Source organism: Neurospora tetrasperma (genome assembly GCF_000213175.1).
Source record: "Neurospora tetrasperma FGSC 2508 unplaced genomic scaffold NEUTE1scaffold_5, whole genome shotgun sequence".
Taxonomy (NCBI): Eukaryota; Fungi; Ascomycota; class Sordariomycetes; order Sordariales; family Sordariaceae; genus Neurospora; species Neurospora tetrasperma.
This window is the reverse complement of record NW_009799103.1, coordinates 1421763-1437900: the sequence shown is the minus strand read 5'-3', so window position 1 is coordinate 1437900 and position 16138 is coordinate 1421763. Positions and strand designations below refer to the sequence as shown.

The 16138-nt window shown below is 36.8% G+C and overlaps 3 protein-coding genes across 3 annotated transcripts; 2 read left to right on the top strand and 1 right to left on the bottom strand.

Annotated features, from left to right (window-relative positions):
• Positions 1-1584: 1584 nt before the first annotated feature.
• NEUTE1DRAFT_147889 (uncharacterized protein) lies at positions 1585-2268 on the bottom strand (the record flags this gene model as incomplete). Its single annotated transcript, XM_009854887.1, has 1 exon — positions 1585-2268. One exon carries the CDS (start codon positions 2239-2241, stop codon positions 1585-1587), a length of 657 nt encoding a protein of 218 aa, XP_009853189.1.
• A 2420-nt stretch (positions 2269-4688) lies between these two features.
• On the top strand, positions 4689-5626 carry NEUTE1DRAFT_85575 (uncharacterized protein; the record flags this gene model as incomplete). The annotated part of the gene is made up of 2 exons (XM_009854886.1): positions 4689-5181; positions 5233-5626. 2 exons carry the CDS (start codon positions 4689-4691, stop codon positions 5589-5591), a joined length of 852 nt encoding a protein of 283 aa, XP_009853188.1.
• Positions 5627-5839: 213 nt separating this feature from the next.
• On the top strand, positions 5840-15405 carry NEUTE1DRAFT_102780 (uncharacterized protein; the record flags this gene model as incomplete). The annotated part of the gene is made up of 2 exons (XM_009854885.1): positions 5840-6568; positions 14899-15405. 2 exons carry the CDS (start codon positions 5840-5842, stop codon positions 15403-15405), a joined length of 1236 nt encoding a protein of 411 aa, XP_009853187.1.
• Positions 15406-16138: the final 733 nt, after the last annotated feature.

Sequence of the window (16138 nt, the reverse complement as noted above, 5' to 3'; positions counted from 1 at the left end):
TTAGTGGAAGGGCTTTCAAACAGTTCCTTATGAAGGCAAATTGTCTTGACGCAACGATTGTACGTAAATAACCCCCTTTTTTTTTTTCCATTGCTGCCGTATCACGGGCAGTTGCTTGTTGAAGCCGGGGTACCACATGTCACGCTCCAGACCTTCGATATCCTCACCTGGTCTTTGCCGAAGTATGTTATTGCAGTACAAGAAAGGATTATAGTATCCCCAACTAATGTGTTAACTTCCGCGAATCTGTTCTTCTCCTCCAATCTTTTGCTGAATGGCCTTGGGCTTTGATTGGGTAGTGTTGGGGGATCATATGACATTCCACTGATTCCAGGCAACCCGAGCGCCAATAACATCACAAACACAGCGCCATTTTTAAATTTGAAATCCACCTGAAAGACGGAAGGCACGCCCTTTTCGAACAAACAACAAAGAATGGCCGGCGCAAATCCCACCCTCAAGTATACCTTTTGCTTGGTGACGTTGTCTCGTTTCAGAAACAGGCCGCATTGACCACTGACACATCAGCGCACTCCCGAGTTTCTCAGGTCATCTTCAAACTTGAGAACAGGACAAAGTAAATAGGTGAAGAAAAGTGAGGAAGTCGAAACCTCGAGCCTGTGCACAATTATGTGGTAGTGCAGCGCCCTGCATTGGGGGGGCTTCAGTGGGCTAGCACTAACGGAGTGGCATAGGATCCACACCCGGGAGGACCAGGATGTGTAAGCGATAGTGCTGCCCCCTAGATTTGGTGTCTTTAGTAATTGTGCGCTAACAGCCTTGCATGGTACAGTGCCTCTAAGCAGCCATCCTTGTAAACATGCGTCTGCCCTGAAAATTAACCGAACATTTGTAGCATGTGTCAAGCAGAACGGTAAAGGACTACATGGCTGTAGCGAAACATGTACAGGCAAAAGTGGAATGTATCGGATCTGTCGCGGGTGATGGAATACATGATTTGTCGTCTAAATGTAGTCCATTTTCACAATTGAACGCAAGAGATACTCTTCAAGCTGTTGGAAGAAGAGACACTAATTTGAAGAGCACAGAAGAAGGAGATTGTGGACAGCCACAGTGGAAAACTGGCATAACGTAGATGATAGGGTGGCAAGATAGGTGCATGTGTGTATTGGCTGGCACATCAAGTCTCCCACTGTCATGTACCGCAGGCTTCACAAGCCATGATCTGGAGACTTGGTACCCGTAGGCTCGAGCTGTTGACGATGACTGCAAGACTGCTACAGTCGTGTGCCTATAGAATGTAACAAAAGGCCAGGTGTACGCACGGCAGTGCTCATCAGCTACCGGGATCGTCGGATGGTTCTGCTATTGGTTGGAAGGATTAACACCGAGCTTTGGATTCTAACGTCCTGGCGTGTCGCTTCGTCGAGATAATGGGGAGGGTTGCGGAGAATGTCATCGCCATATCATATAGTAGCTTGTAGGATCTGCAGATCGTGCCATCCTAGACACCAGTTTGTTAGCTTGAGATACAAAGGCAAGAGTAGCAGAGAAAGAATACCCGGATTCTCAGGCGCGATCCTCCATGCAACGGCCGTCCTTGTCCTCCACCATCTCATCTCCCTAACCACCTGGCTCCAAGCCGGCACTATCGAAGCCCTCCCATCCCTCCGTAGCCGCACCTACACAAGAAACCACATACATCCACCGTCTCTCGTCCTCGGGAAAGTCCACGCCTCCAGTAGCAACGCACAACCGCTCCGACTTGGCCGAGTTAACATCAGCAATGTACGCAATCACCCTCTCAACCTGCGAAACATGGCAAACAGCCGCATACGTTCCATCGCGACCCAGAAGACTGACAAAGCTCTGGGGGCCAATGCGCAGCTTGTTCGACGGAGGCACGACGTTGCCTTGGTGGTTCTTGACCCAAACTTGTTGCGCTGGGAGCCAGACCACGGGCTCGTCGGCGGCGGTTCCAGTGGCAGCAGGAACGGATGAGGAAGAGAATTCGTTGTCTTTAAGGAGGAAGCGACTCGATCGACGGCGCGAGGGAGGCGGGATGATGTAGCGGGAGCGGCCCTGTGGGATAGTTGGGAGGGGGTTTGTGGCGTGCGGTGAGGGAGCTTCGCAGCGGAGCAGGCGAGCGGCCATGCTGGACTTGATCTCGTGGGTCACGGTAATGTTAATGCCGATGTAGTTAACGCAGCCGTCGGTAAGGAAGCTGGTGGAGGTGAGGGGCTCTCGGGCGGCTTCAGCCGCATTGATGGCGGCGGACATTGGAATTCGTAGGCGAGATTGAATCGATGATTAATTGCGTTGCGTTATCAACCCTGTATGGTTGTTGCCAGGCCTTAAGTCGCGAGCAGAGGTAGAATGGTGGTTCAGATGCAGTTGCGCAGGTTGGCGTTGGTCGGCTAGAAAGTAGTGGGAGAGACAGTACATGCGGGATCAAGCCCAGTGAATGGAGTCATCGACCGGACATGTCGAAATATGCAACCTTGGATCCTGCAATGCAGGCCACCTTGGGACGACGAGCCTGCAAAACCTATGCCCGTACCTGTCCCGGCCAGAGTTGGGAATTAGTACAGTACTAATTAGTAGTACTAGAGTACTAGACTTTGGTACTAGTACTAGTACTACCTCAGTACTAGACTAGACTAGTACTAGTACTAGACTCTAGTATACTAAAAATACTAATTTCTGAAAATTGATATTTTGGAACTGTTCGAACTGTGTGTGTATTATATAAAAATAAACAAGAAAGAATATGGTATCTTTACTTAGTAAAGATTTTTCTTCATTTTGTTATAGAATTTTAATTTTAGATTATTAAAAAAGATAAATTAATTAATTAAAGAAAAATAGAAATAACTTTCTAATAATAAATATACAATTTATAAATTTCACTATTATATACTATAATTAGAATATATATCAGATCTTCCAATTTAAATATTACTAAAATACTAATTAGTACTACTAAAATACTGATTAGTATTACTTTAGTACTACTAAAATACTAATTAGTATTACTTTAGTACTACTCTAGTACTACTCTAGTACTACTAATCAGTATTTTAGTAGTACTAATTAGTATTTTAATAATATCAATTAAATTTATAATACTATAAATTAGTTATTTTAGTAATAGCAGTAGTAGTATTAGTAGTAGAAATAGTATCAATAGTGTAATATGAAATTATTCCAAAGATTTTAAACTTTTTTAAACTTTTATTCTTCATTATAAAATTTAAAACTTTTAAAATTTTAAAATTAGTATCCTAACCCTTACTAAAAGTCTCTTAATCTCGAATATTTAAAAGTTTTATAGAATTATACATTTCTAAAAACTTATTCCTCTAATTAACCATATAAAGTAATTTTATCTTTGTTTTATTTATTAATTTTACTTTACTTTATTAATTTATTTTATAATTTATCATTATCAAATATAGTAACTAATATAAAAATAATAATATATACTATTCTTATAAAATAATGTAATAATCGAATATACAAATAATTTGTCACTGAATTTTAAACACATATATATATATATATATATATAAATTATCATTCAATTTCTAAACTTTTAAATTTCTTTTTTTATTAAATTAATTATTAACATTCTCAATTATTCTACCTTCTTAATTTACTTCTTTACTTTAATTCTACCTTTAATCATAGTAAATGACTTTTTAAAACATTTATTTAAAAAAGTATTTACTAAACTTTTTCCACTTTAATTACTTTAAATCGTTTACCTTTTTATTTTATTTTATTCTTTCTTTTTCCTTTTCTAATACTCTTTTCTTTTTTAACTCTAGTATACTTCTTACTTTTTTAATTTTTTTTACTTTTTCTTCTACTTTCTAATTATATTCTTTTTATTTTGAACTTATTCTCATATTCCTTAAAGATTGATAGTTAAATATTTTTATTTCTATATTATATTTAGTAAGTATATATATTATCTAATAAACTATATATATATATATAAATATCCAAGATACTAAATTAGTATTCCCAATATTAGATTAATATTCTTAGTACTAGACTAGTATTTCTAGTACTAGACTAGTATTTCTAGTACTAGACTAGTATTTCTAGTACTAGTCTAGTATATCTAGTACTAATTCTAGTATTTCTAGTACTAGTCTAGTATTTCTAGTACTAATTCTAGTATTTTTAGTATTGGACTAGTATTTCTAGTACTACTAATAATACTAGAGTAGTACTAATTAGTCCTAATTAGTATTTTATTTTTCTTAATAACTTTTTAGTTTTTTACTATTTTGAAAAACCGTTGATAGTATTAAAAAGAGCTCGTTTTCTAGTATATTTTCTATACTAAAACTATTTTTTGAAAATACTAAAAATACTTTAGTAGTACTAATCCCAAGTCTGGTCCCGGCCGGATATCCGTTTAATTCTTCACATGCATGATGAACAAGTACAGCAGATGAAAATATTTCAAAATGGTATTTAATCAGTGGCCTTTACACCATGTCTCCAACACTTTCATTTCCATCCCATTCTCCATCGCTTTTGAGTATCGACGAGACACAGCCAGTCATCCTTCGAGGCAAAACTAGAATCATACGCACACGTCTACCGCACAACACTTACCTTCCGTTACCATTCACGACTTGTCTACTACAGGGACAGTATTGGTACCATCTGTTCAATATCTACTTCTACACCGCCCAACATCCACAGCCACAATGGACGACTCGGGCTCGGACTCGGACTCCTATCTCTCTGACACGTCGACGGTCGACTTTGACCAACATCGCGCCAGTCCCACCAGTAACTCCGAGACCACATCCTACGCGCCCATGCTTATTGAGGCAACGGAGGACGCACAAAAGCTCCAGAAAATGAGCTTGGAGCTTGCATCTGCAAGAATGGAAATTATGAAACGCAAGGCCGTTGGTCAAACCCAAGAGGCTGTGATTCAAAAGCTTAGAGCTACCCTTGAGGAGGAGAAAAAGAGGATAGCAACTGGCCAAGATGAGGCGCTACAGCAACACAAAGAAACCATCCGGAAGCTGAGAGAGGAATATACAACAGCAGTGGCGGAAAATGACGGGAACGAGCACGCCAACTCAGTCATGACTGCTCTCAGATTGGAGGTTGCGGGGTTGCGAACGTCCCTAGATTTGACTGAACAGCACCGCGATCAGGCTGTGAGCAACAACATCGATCTTCAACAGCGTCTGGAAGCACTAGAAGAGGACGTTTTCTGCATGAGTGAACTACTGCAAGCTAACAACGATCTCAGGTGGGCTTTGGCGGCGCACGGACGCGAAATCGAAAAGCTATGCGGCGCAGAGAACAAGATGGCCCGTATCGAGAAGGTATTCAAGGAGTCATTCCAGAATACCGGCACATCACTCATATCCATCAACGGTGTTTATGACTTGGAAGGGTCACTTCAGCTGTTACTCGAAAGGGACAAATCCAGGGTCAAGGAGCTTGACGATGTCAAGAAACAATTGCTTGAGGCCAAGAATGCTAAACCATCCGAAGAAGGTAATCACGAGAGACCACGAAAGTGGTGGTCAATGTCTTTTGATTGGATGAAGACAGAGAGATACCTATGGCGAGGAAAGAAGACAGGGTAGGTGGCCATTGCTCCTGATTCTAAGTGGGCAGGGGCATCATTGATCTAGAACGGAAGGCACAAGGGTAGTGTGAGGGATGGTCAATTGTGCCTTCCCTCTTTTTCCACACATCAAATCTAAAACCAGCACACCTACCAAAATCCAAACTTTAACACAATTCCTCGCACACTTCAACTTTCTCAGCATTGAGTCCATCCAGCCCAAGGTCAGCAACCAAACCCAACCTCGAGGCCACAAATCATCTCACAATGTCCGCGCAATCCCCCAAGCGCTCCAGGCAGCCGATGCAGCCCAACCAGGCCCCAGCCTCACAAACCCACGCTGACCAAGGCCCCGCCAAACGCAAGGCAATGGAACAACCTCAAGACGACCGGCGCCCAGCACGACCCGGTACTCTTCCCTTCATGTGGAACCTACCTACCACACCTTCTCTCCCCATCTTCAACGCCGACTCTACTCCCGTCATGTCTGATGACGAGTATGAACACGAACTTGAGCTCGAGAACGACGAGATGATAGATGAACTTCAGGAGGTCGAGGAGCAGCTGCATGAAGCAAAGAAGAAGATTGCCGCCCTTGAGAAACGTTTGAGGACCTACCAAGTCATTGTTCTCCCGATGGACTACAAGACCGTTACAGAAACTGCCGAGGAGTCTAGAAACGAAAAGAGTACAGCTGAGCGTGAGGCGGAGGCTCTCAGGGCCATGTACGAAGAGGACAACCACAAAAATGACGATGAGGACAAGATTGAGGTCTTCCGTACGGTCTTTAAGGATATCGAATGGGCAGTGGAGGAACATCACAGACTCGTGGATCAAGCCCTTGAGGAAATTGAGAGCGGGCGCACTGGACCGGCGGGCAGATCTGCTGGCTACAAGCCAGGGCAACTTCACCTGTATATATTGGACAAGTCTCAATTCACCCTTGGCGTCGATGTTAGTGGGCTGAAGGACCTCTTTGAAGAGATTGTGGAGGAGGTAAGGCTTGGGGAGTAGCTTTTCATGCTATGATCTTGCATGTGCTCTTGGGAAAGGAGGTCTGTTGCTAGAGGCATGAAGATACCTCGATGAGTTTCGGTGTCAGTGTCTTGACAAGCTGGCATGCTTGTAGGTCACTCGTTCGCAATTCTTATCCTGCCATGTAATTCGAGTGATGTGGGAGGTGTATCTTACTGTAATTTTAGAGACGCGATACGAAACTGTCCAAGAAACGCGGGTGCGAAGATCCTCGTGACACGAATTTTCCCTCCATGCCAATTTCGGCTTGCGAAATCCAAGCTCCATCAACACCTTTCTCAGTTAATCCCCGGGTTTGAACGCCTGCGCGATCTTCAAAGCCGGGCTAGCGCGACCATCTGATCATTTCGTAAGTTCAAGTGAAGCAAACTGTGACGAACCGTTATAAGTACAAGAGTATATCGCTGGGATGAATAAACAACAGTAAGAGTAGCCAGAAGGTACTGATCGATTATAAAAACTATTGCTTGCTGAAGAGCTATAATAACGAAGGCCGAGAGGCCTTCTTATATACTAGCTTTCAGCCGGTCCTGTAGTCCTATTATCCCGGGACTTCGGGCCTATCCCGTAGTCCCGTTATTTCGGGACCCCGGGATTCTTTTGATTGGTTAATTTATTTAAGTTCGTTGGTTGGATCGTAATACGATGCTCCTCTTTTATAGCTTTATCCTTAACGCTATAATATAACCCTATAATAATACCTTTTACTCGAATTTAATGTTTAGGTACTAATAAGTTGTATTAGTAGCTACCTTAATGCTTATTGTACCCTTCGTCTCCCTTTTCTTCTAGCTTATTTTTCTTATTACCTATATTACCATAATTTGTAAATAAATCTTTCCTTCCTCTCTTTATTATTATTGCCTATTATACCCGTATTGTATATTATTTCGAATTGCTCTTCTTAGAAGAAGGTATTTACTAATATATTAATTCGCCATATTAAATAGTTCGGTAGAGTTCTTGCGATATTATACTCCAATTATTATTAATATAACTGATTTTATATTGTAGATCGCTTGAAGTTTTCGTTGTACAGCGAGTGTATTCGCTGTAAAATAGCGTGCGACGTATCGGTTGATCCGGATTCGCGTTGTAAGTCTTATCCTTGGTAATTGCGGGGTAGTAATTAATATAGTACTAGTAAATAAAGAAATGGAGGAAGTAAAGAGGCTGGAGGATGAGGAGGAACGTTTAATACGAGAAATTGTAGTCCTTTAGAATTATTTACTTTATATTCGAGAGTAGAAATACTATTTACTTCGTTATTAGAGGGAGTATTTTAATCGGGGGATAGTAGATTTGGCAGAAGATATGGTTAGGAATGCCGGGGATTCTTCTTCCGTCGTCCCTACTAAGGAGTCTAATTAACTAAGGGAATTAAATATAATAATTCTAAGGTTTTTAGAATATTTGGCGGCTTCGGCCGATTAGGAAACCGTTGGTAGAAGTTCGTAATTTTATCCTTAAAGTTAAAAAGATTTTCAGTTGATTCCTATATATTATTTTCGTAGCTATAGCCTTACTATTTAATTAAGTATTCTATTTTTCCGTTATTATTAATCTTTAAATCTAGCATAGTTTCTATAATAAATTTATCGCTATCGTTCTATATTTATACGTTTTTATCGATTTTAATATTCTTAAGTATTAGTTCTAATAGTAAAATATGAAACGTGGGCTATTATTGTATGCCCTTCGGGAGTTCTAGTCTATAATTATTGGTACTAACTTTTTTAATTACTTTAAATAGACCTAATTTCTTATAATTAAATTTATTATTTAATTGCTTAGTTTTAATATTTCGGCGAAGAAGATAGACCTTATTTCCCCTTCTAAAGGTCGGCGCTAATGATTTTGTATAATCGTAGTATCGGTTTATACGGTCCTTAATAAAGATTAGTTCGTCTTTAAAGGTTTAATATATTTCAGTTAGTTATTTAGTTCGAATATATATTCGAAGTACGATTGAATCCGAATCCTACCCTTATCGAAAATTTATTTTATAATTATAATTAGCGAAGAAGGGTATAACCTTTATAGTTTCAGTCTTAGAATTGTTGTAGGACATTTGCGCTATTAGTAGTAGTTTAGCCTAATTATTTTATTCGTAGTTTATATATACCCGAAAGTATACTTCTAGGACCTAATTTATCCGTTCCGTCTAATTATCCGTTCTTATATAGTATACGGTAGATATCTTATATTTAATGCCTAATTTATTTATAAATACTTACTAGTATTTTGACGAGAAGAGCTTATTTCTATTAGTAATTACCTCCTTTGGTTATTTATAGTTAGAAGTAATATGTTTTATAAAAATATATTCTAATTGTTCTATATTAATATCTTCCTTAAATGGTAGGAAGTATAAGAACTTTGTAAATCGATTGATAACGATTAGGATGCTATCGTACTCGAGCGCACGTTCGAATTAAACGGCTAACCGAAATATACTAAACCCTTAAAGACGAGCTAATTTTTATTAAGAACTGTATAAACTGATACTACAATTGTATAAAGTTATTAGCGCCGACTTTTAGGAGGGGAGATAAAGTCTATCTTCTTTATTAAAACATTAAAACCAAGTAACTAAATAATAAATTCGATTATAAGAAATTAAATTTATTTAAAGTAATCAAAAAAGTTAGTATTAGCAATTATAAACTAGAACTACTGAAGGGTATACAATAATAGCCTACGTTTTATATTTTACTATTAGAATTAATATTTAAGAATACTAAAATCGATAAAAATGTATAAATATAGAATAATAGCGATGAATTCATTACGGAAGCTATATTAGACTTAAAGATTAACAACGATAGAAAAATAGAATACTTAATTAAATGGTAAGGCTATAGCTACGAAAGTAATATATAGGAACTAACCGAAAATCTCCTTAACCTTAAGGATGAGATTGCGAGCTTCTACTAACGGTTTCGTACTATACTTCGGTAATTCGTTGGATCTAGTCGTCTAGTTCCACTCTAGTAATATAATAGACATTAATATCGTCGTTTATAGTTTGCGCCTGTAGGGGCTTATATTATAGTAATCCGTTTGTATTGGCTTGGAATAGAGTAGGGAAGGTAATAGGTCTGTTCCTTATTTTGAGATCCTCTCTCCTACTTAACGCGTCAGCCTTCGCGTTCTCGGATCCTTTACGGTAGTAAATACTAAAATTGAATTATAATAGGAACTCTAACTATTTAGTTTACTATTAATTATATTCCTTTATAGTTGTAAAGTATGTTAAATTCTTATAATCTAAATAAATTTTAACTTTATACTTTATACTACTAAGTTAGAGCTTCTATTCTTTGAAAGCCTAGATAATAGATATAAGTTCTTTATTATAAATTAGATAATTGAATTTAAATCCTTAGAATACCTTGGAGTAGAATGCGACGGGGTATAGCTTTCCTTATTCGTTGCGTTGGCCTAATTGTCCTCCTATAGCCTAATTGGAGGTATTAGTTTCTACCTCGAATTCTTTATTTGGGTCTAGGAGTATAAGGATCGGATTATCCAAAATTATTTATTTTAAAGTATTAAAGGCTTTATTATACTCTTATAATTATAAAAATTTAGTATCTTTCTTAATTAGGTCGTTAAGTAATTTAATTATACTTTTGAATTTTTTAATAAAACGTCTATAGAAATTAACGAATTTTAAGAATCCCTAAACGCCGGTTACCGATATAAGTATTAACTATTCAATAATATCCCTAACCTTAAATAGATTTATACGAATTTATTTAAGTAAGATTCGATATCCTAAGAAATTAATTTACTAAATATAGAATTCACTTTTCTTCGGGTTGACGGATAGTCCGGCTTTTTTTAGAATAGTACGGACTTTATATACGTATTTCTAATATTATTCCTCGTTTTCGGAGAATATAATAATATTATTAATATAAATTATTATAAATTCGTTTATAAATTATTTAAGTATAGCGTCGATTTATACTTAAAAAGAGGTAGGTACGTTTGTAAATACTTAAAGTATAATATAGTATTTATAGTGTCCTAAGGGCGTCCTAAATACGGTTTTCTATTCTTTTCCCTTTTTTATATAGATTTAAGAAAAGGCTAAAGTTAAATCGAACTTCGAGAATATAGTAGCCTTTCCCAACCGATTTCGCATTTTTTAAATTAACAGTAGGGGGTACCGGTTTTTAATAGTATTGTTATTAAAATACTAGTAATTGATAATAAAACGTAATTCTCTATCTTTCTTTAATATAAAGAATATAGGGGAGTTATAAGGTAATTAAGATTCTTAGATATATCCCAACTTAAGTCTCTCGTCGATATATTCTTTAAATACTTTTATTTATGTAGTATTTAACTAGTAAATTTTCTAATACTTAGGTTTAGCGCCTTCTTTTAAAGGTATTTCGTAATCCTAAGGACTATACTCTAATAGGGAATATTCTAATAAACTTCTAAAGATTTTATACCTTTGATACTATATAGGGATATCCTTAAATTTATCTTCCTTACTAAGTAGGGGTTCGGGAAGTAGTATTTCCTCTTCGATATTATTTATAAATATAACCATCCTTAATAGTTCAGGTAGCGTAATTTCGTATAATAAAGCGTACTAATCCTTTCTATTAATAATTAAAACTTTTATATTAGGAGCTTTTAGTACTATCCTCCAATCTTTAATTTAATTAATATTCTAATTAATATTTGGGTTATATTTTCTAAACTAGGGTCTTTCTAATATAGTATTATATTTACTAATAGGAATAATATTAAAAACTATTTTTTATTCGTTTCTATTTATTATAACTTTTAGCGGGGTTATTTCCGATAGTATTTAATCCTATTTGTAATTAGAACTCTTCCCTTCGAACGTATATATTCTATATAGTTTTTTCTTCTAGACTTATAGGATTTTCTAGTCGTTTACTACTTGGGGTATAATAAAATTGATTGATAATCCTAAATTAATTATAGCTGTTGTAATTCCTTTAAACGGCTATGTCTAGTCTATTTAGATTTAGTAAATTGAATCGTTATTTCGATTTACTTTGAGGATTTATAGCGGGTTAGTTACTTATAGTCTTTTTGCAAAGAATTATTGCTATTTCCTTATTTTCTACGTCCTCTACAAACGTAGTATTTCTTTAGGGGCTTAGAGCTGCCGATTACTTTACTAATACTAGAAGATACTATTATAGTTTCCTCCTTCCTAGTAATTAAATATAATAGATAATAGTATCCTTTCTTCTTTAAAGCTTATTTAGATTACTATTACCGAGCTTTATTGGTTATATAAATAATATAATTAATTTAATAATAGTTTTAGTATTAAATATATAGAAATTTTATATATTTTCGAAGATACTCCTCCTTTAATATAAATTTTATAAAACGACCGCCCTTTTTCCTATTTTAGGTACGAGTATCCTATAGGTCTATAGAGTTCTTGTAGTACGCTTCCCTAATAGGGACGGGGGTACCGTTTTCCTAAATGTATTGTAGGAAATAGTCGTACTCTATTTTATAAAATAAATACTATAGGTAAGTATCATATAAATATTAAATTTAAGCAATTTTTCCGTAAGAAGGGTAGCTAAGTTGGATTTGTAGGTAGTCTCCGGCTTACGATTCCTAGGATTAATTGTAAATAGTATAAACGTTTGTATTAAAAATGGTTATTTTAATTAATTAAAATGTCTATTTTAGGGGATAAATTTTAACGAATTTATTTTTACTAAGGGGTCCTGCGTAATATTTAATTTAAAATTATCGGTTATATTTTTCGTTTAAACTAAATTTATAAGTCTATTTAATATTCTTTATAATCTTCTTTTTAAATCCCTATAGTAATACTTAAATAAATGTAATAAATTCTTTTAAACGTTTATTAAATTTGTAGAAGAAGCCTTTATATGACCCTCTATCTTATTAATAAATATTACAATATTATCGGTTGTAAGTAATTTATTGGACTTCGAATTCCTTAATTTTAGAGGTTTTGAAATTACTAAAACGCTTTAGGTTATTGAGTTCTTATTAGAGTTTTTTAGTATAGTTTATATATTTGATAATATTTGTATTTAAATTGGATTTTATAGTGTTAGATAAATTAGTATAGATAGTAGGTTCGGTATGTTCAATAGTACCGAATAGCTAATTTTCTTCAATAATAGGAGTAAGTAGAACGTATACTTAATTATTGGAAATAAGCGGAGTATAAGCGTAGGATTAAATATTAGGGATAAGTGGGGTAGTCCTTTTAAGGAGGTTTTCCTTTTTATTTTCGAAATCCTATTATTCCTATTCGAATTATTAGTAAATTTATTATTATAATCTATTATATAAATAGTATAAGGAGGCTTATTATTAGTAATAATAGTAAGGGCGGTAATGAAATTATAATCGATTTTAATATTATTAACGTTCTTCCTCTTCCTTTTACTAACCGAATTAGTAGAGTGAGTAGGAATAGGCTTCTAACCGTTAAAGTGATAATTATTAGCCTATTTATTGCCCCTACTTCGGTAATCGCGGGCGAAGTATTTTAATTTATTGTATTTAAAGTATTTCTTATCCTTGCTGGAACTTTTAGTAGGTTTATATTAGTTATAATTATAATTATTAATTGTATTTATATGTATAAGGCCGGCGTATGTACTGTACGTAGTACTATAGCCGCGGTTATTATAACTATTGCTACTATATTAGTATTTATACCCGGTATTAGCGTAGGGGTAATTATCGCCTAATTTTTTTTCGTATTTGTATTTGAAAAGGCGATTATCGATAATAATAATTTTGTTTATATATTCGTCGAGGGTTCTAGTTTTGCGATCGATTTTAATAAGTTCGTTTTTAATATCGCTCTTTAAACCTTAATAAAATTAGTATTTAAAGCCTTTATTATTCTAATTGACGCGGAATGCAGATTGTTTAAATTCGGTTATATAAGAGGTAACTGATTTAGTTTAGTAGAATTCGTTTAGTTTAGTTTCAATTTAGCGAACCTTATTAATTAGACCGAAGATTTAATTAATAGCGCCCTCGAAATAGTCAAAGTCGCTAAAAATCTAAATAGTTTTAGGATATATATTAGGCTATCCGTATCCGAAATAAGTAATTTAAGTAAGTTAAAACTATTCGAGAATTTTACTAATTAGGAAGGATATAGCGTATAAAACTATTTAGATAGGATCCTAAATATTAGAAAATTTTAAATTAGTACGAACCTAAATAAGAAACCTTTAGAAGCCCTCCTTTTTAGTACTATTGAATTTAGGAGGCGGATTAAATTTAATCTTAGAAAGGGGGTTGTTATAGACTATATAATTAAATAAAACCCTTACGTTTAGTTTATTAATAATTTTATAAAGCTCTACCGCAATAATAATTTTAGTAACGGCGGGGATAAAGGTAGTTAATTTCTTACTTTAAGTATTAAAACGATGTATAGTTTCTTTATCCTCCTTAGTATAAAGCTCAACGGCTATAACTTTACGCTTATTGTCGTTTTTAATACCAGTTATAGAGTCCGCTCTAGGGCCGGGGTTTCCGGCCGCGGTGCCCGGGAGGCTAGCTCCAACAGGTCCTCCGGTAGCGGGGTTACTAATCGGTTTTCTAAATATAATAGAGAGAGGTTAAAGCGGGTAAGGAAACTTAGTAAGTTAAGAAATTTGGGTATAGTAGTAATCCTAGAATACTAGTGTATAAATTAATGAGTAAGCAACGTATAATGAACTGTTATAAGTATAAGAGTATATTGCTGGGATGAATGAACAACGGTAAGAGTAGCTAGAAGGTACTAATCGATTATAGAAGCTATTGCTTGCTGAAGAGCTATAATAACGAAGGCCGAGAGGCCTTCTTATATACTAGCTTTCAGCCGGTCCCGTGGTCCTATTATCCCGGGACCTCGGGCCCATCCCGTGGTCCCGTCATCTCGGGACCCCGGGATCCTTCTAATTGGTCAATCTATCTAAGCTCGTTGGTTGGATCGTAACACAAACCAATTCCGCGTTTCAAAACAACAGGAATGGTACCTTTACTGATGTGACACGCTCTCGGCAGGCACAACCCTCTCTTTGTAAATCCACATCGCAATGGCTCCCAACGATCCTACTATAGACGACACGCCGAACAACAACAACGATAACAACAACGACAACAATAACAACAACACTCAAAGGCAACTTGTATCTGCTTCAGCTGTGCCTACTCACCCTACCGTCACCTCAATTCCGTTGCCGCACCTGGGTGACTTCATTAACAAGCTGGTTGGTGACGCCTACAAGTTCCAGAACCTGCGTGTTGAACTTGATCAGACCAAAGAGAAGTTGCGCGAGGCGGAGAATAGGATTGCTGAGCTAGCGATCGACAACCAAACCATACAGGAAGATCTAAAAAACGTCAGAGAGCTTCTCGGCGTGGCCAGGGATGACAAAATTTCTGCCAAGATCCAGCTGAGGGTTTACGAGGACTCAGTGAGGTGCCTCGAGGCTACTTTGAGAGGCATGGATTCTGCTTTGCGAAAAATGGGCACGGCTTTGAACGGATCCATTCCCAGATCAAAGATCGCGAACTACAGATCCATTCTCGACAAGATTCACCAATGCCACATGGAGAACACACTTGCTGTCAGTTCTATTCTCACTTATGACAGAGAGAGGCGCAACAATCCTAGAATCAACGAGCAGGTTAACAAACTAAATGAAGCGACTTGTGATATTACTTCCCACTTCAACGCCCTATATGACGCTCTTGAGTCCAATCTTGCGGAGAGCAGCATCTCCAACATTTAGTCACTGTCCATAGTCAGTTCAACGTTAGCGATATCTCCCTAGGTTCAAACTTTGATAGAGTAGGTTTGATTGGGTTTACACTGTTTCTCTTCGATTCACTAGTCTAACCTGTGTATGTACTACGCGCAGAAACGGATTTGATCTTATGCGGACAATTCTTTCGACTGTACGAACAGACCATAAAGAAGCAGATGATGCTCTATCTGGTGCTCGAGGTTTCGTAACTTGAAATCGGGTTCGATTGCATAAAGGCCATGTATGATGGTAATCCTATGTGACGGGTGTGTTGTCAGTTTATTACTGGGATTCTAGGGACGAGAGGAGCGGGAAATGTCTTCAAGAGGTCGAGGATAATAAGCAAGCTGACCTGTGATTCTCTAGAAATTATGTGGGCAGATAGTTATTTGTTCCCATCTTTTAGCTTGGACATGTCATGGTTACTTGGTTGGAGTTGGTTTCGACATTGCAAGCAGAGTCATTTCGATGGGAAAGCGAAGATACAACGTTTCATGATTTACCACACAACCGAGCCCTCTACCTATATCATAGGTTCCGTTACCGTAACTCTCTCAAGGTTCAGTTGGAAGGTTGAACCGAGTGAGAAGGTTCAGGTTGCTTTTCCGCTCCTTCCCTCTTGGGCCTATTTCGCTTCTTTTTTTGGGGGGAGGGGGGGGGGGGGGGGGGGGGGGGGGGGCCCCCCCCCCCCCAGGGTTTTTTTTTTCCCCCCCCCCCC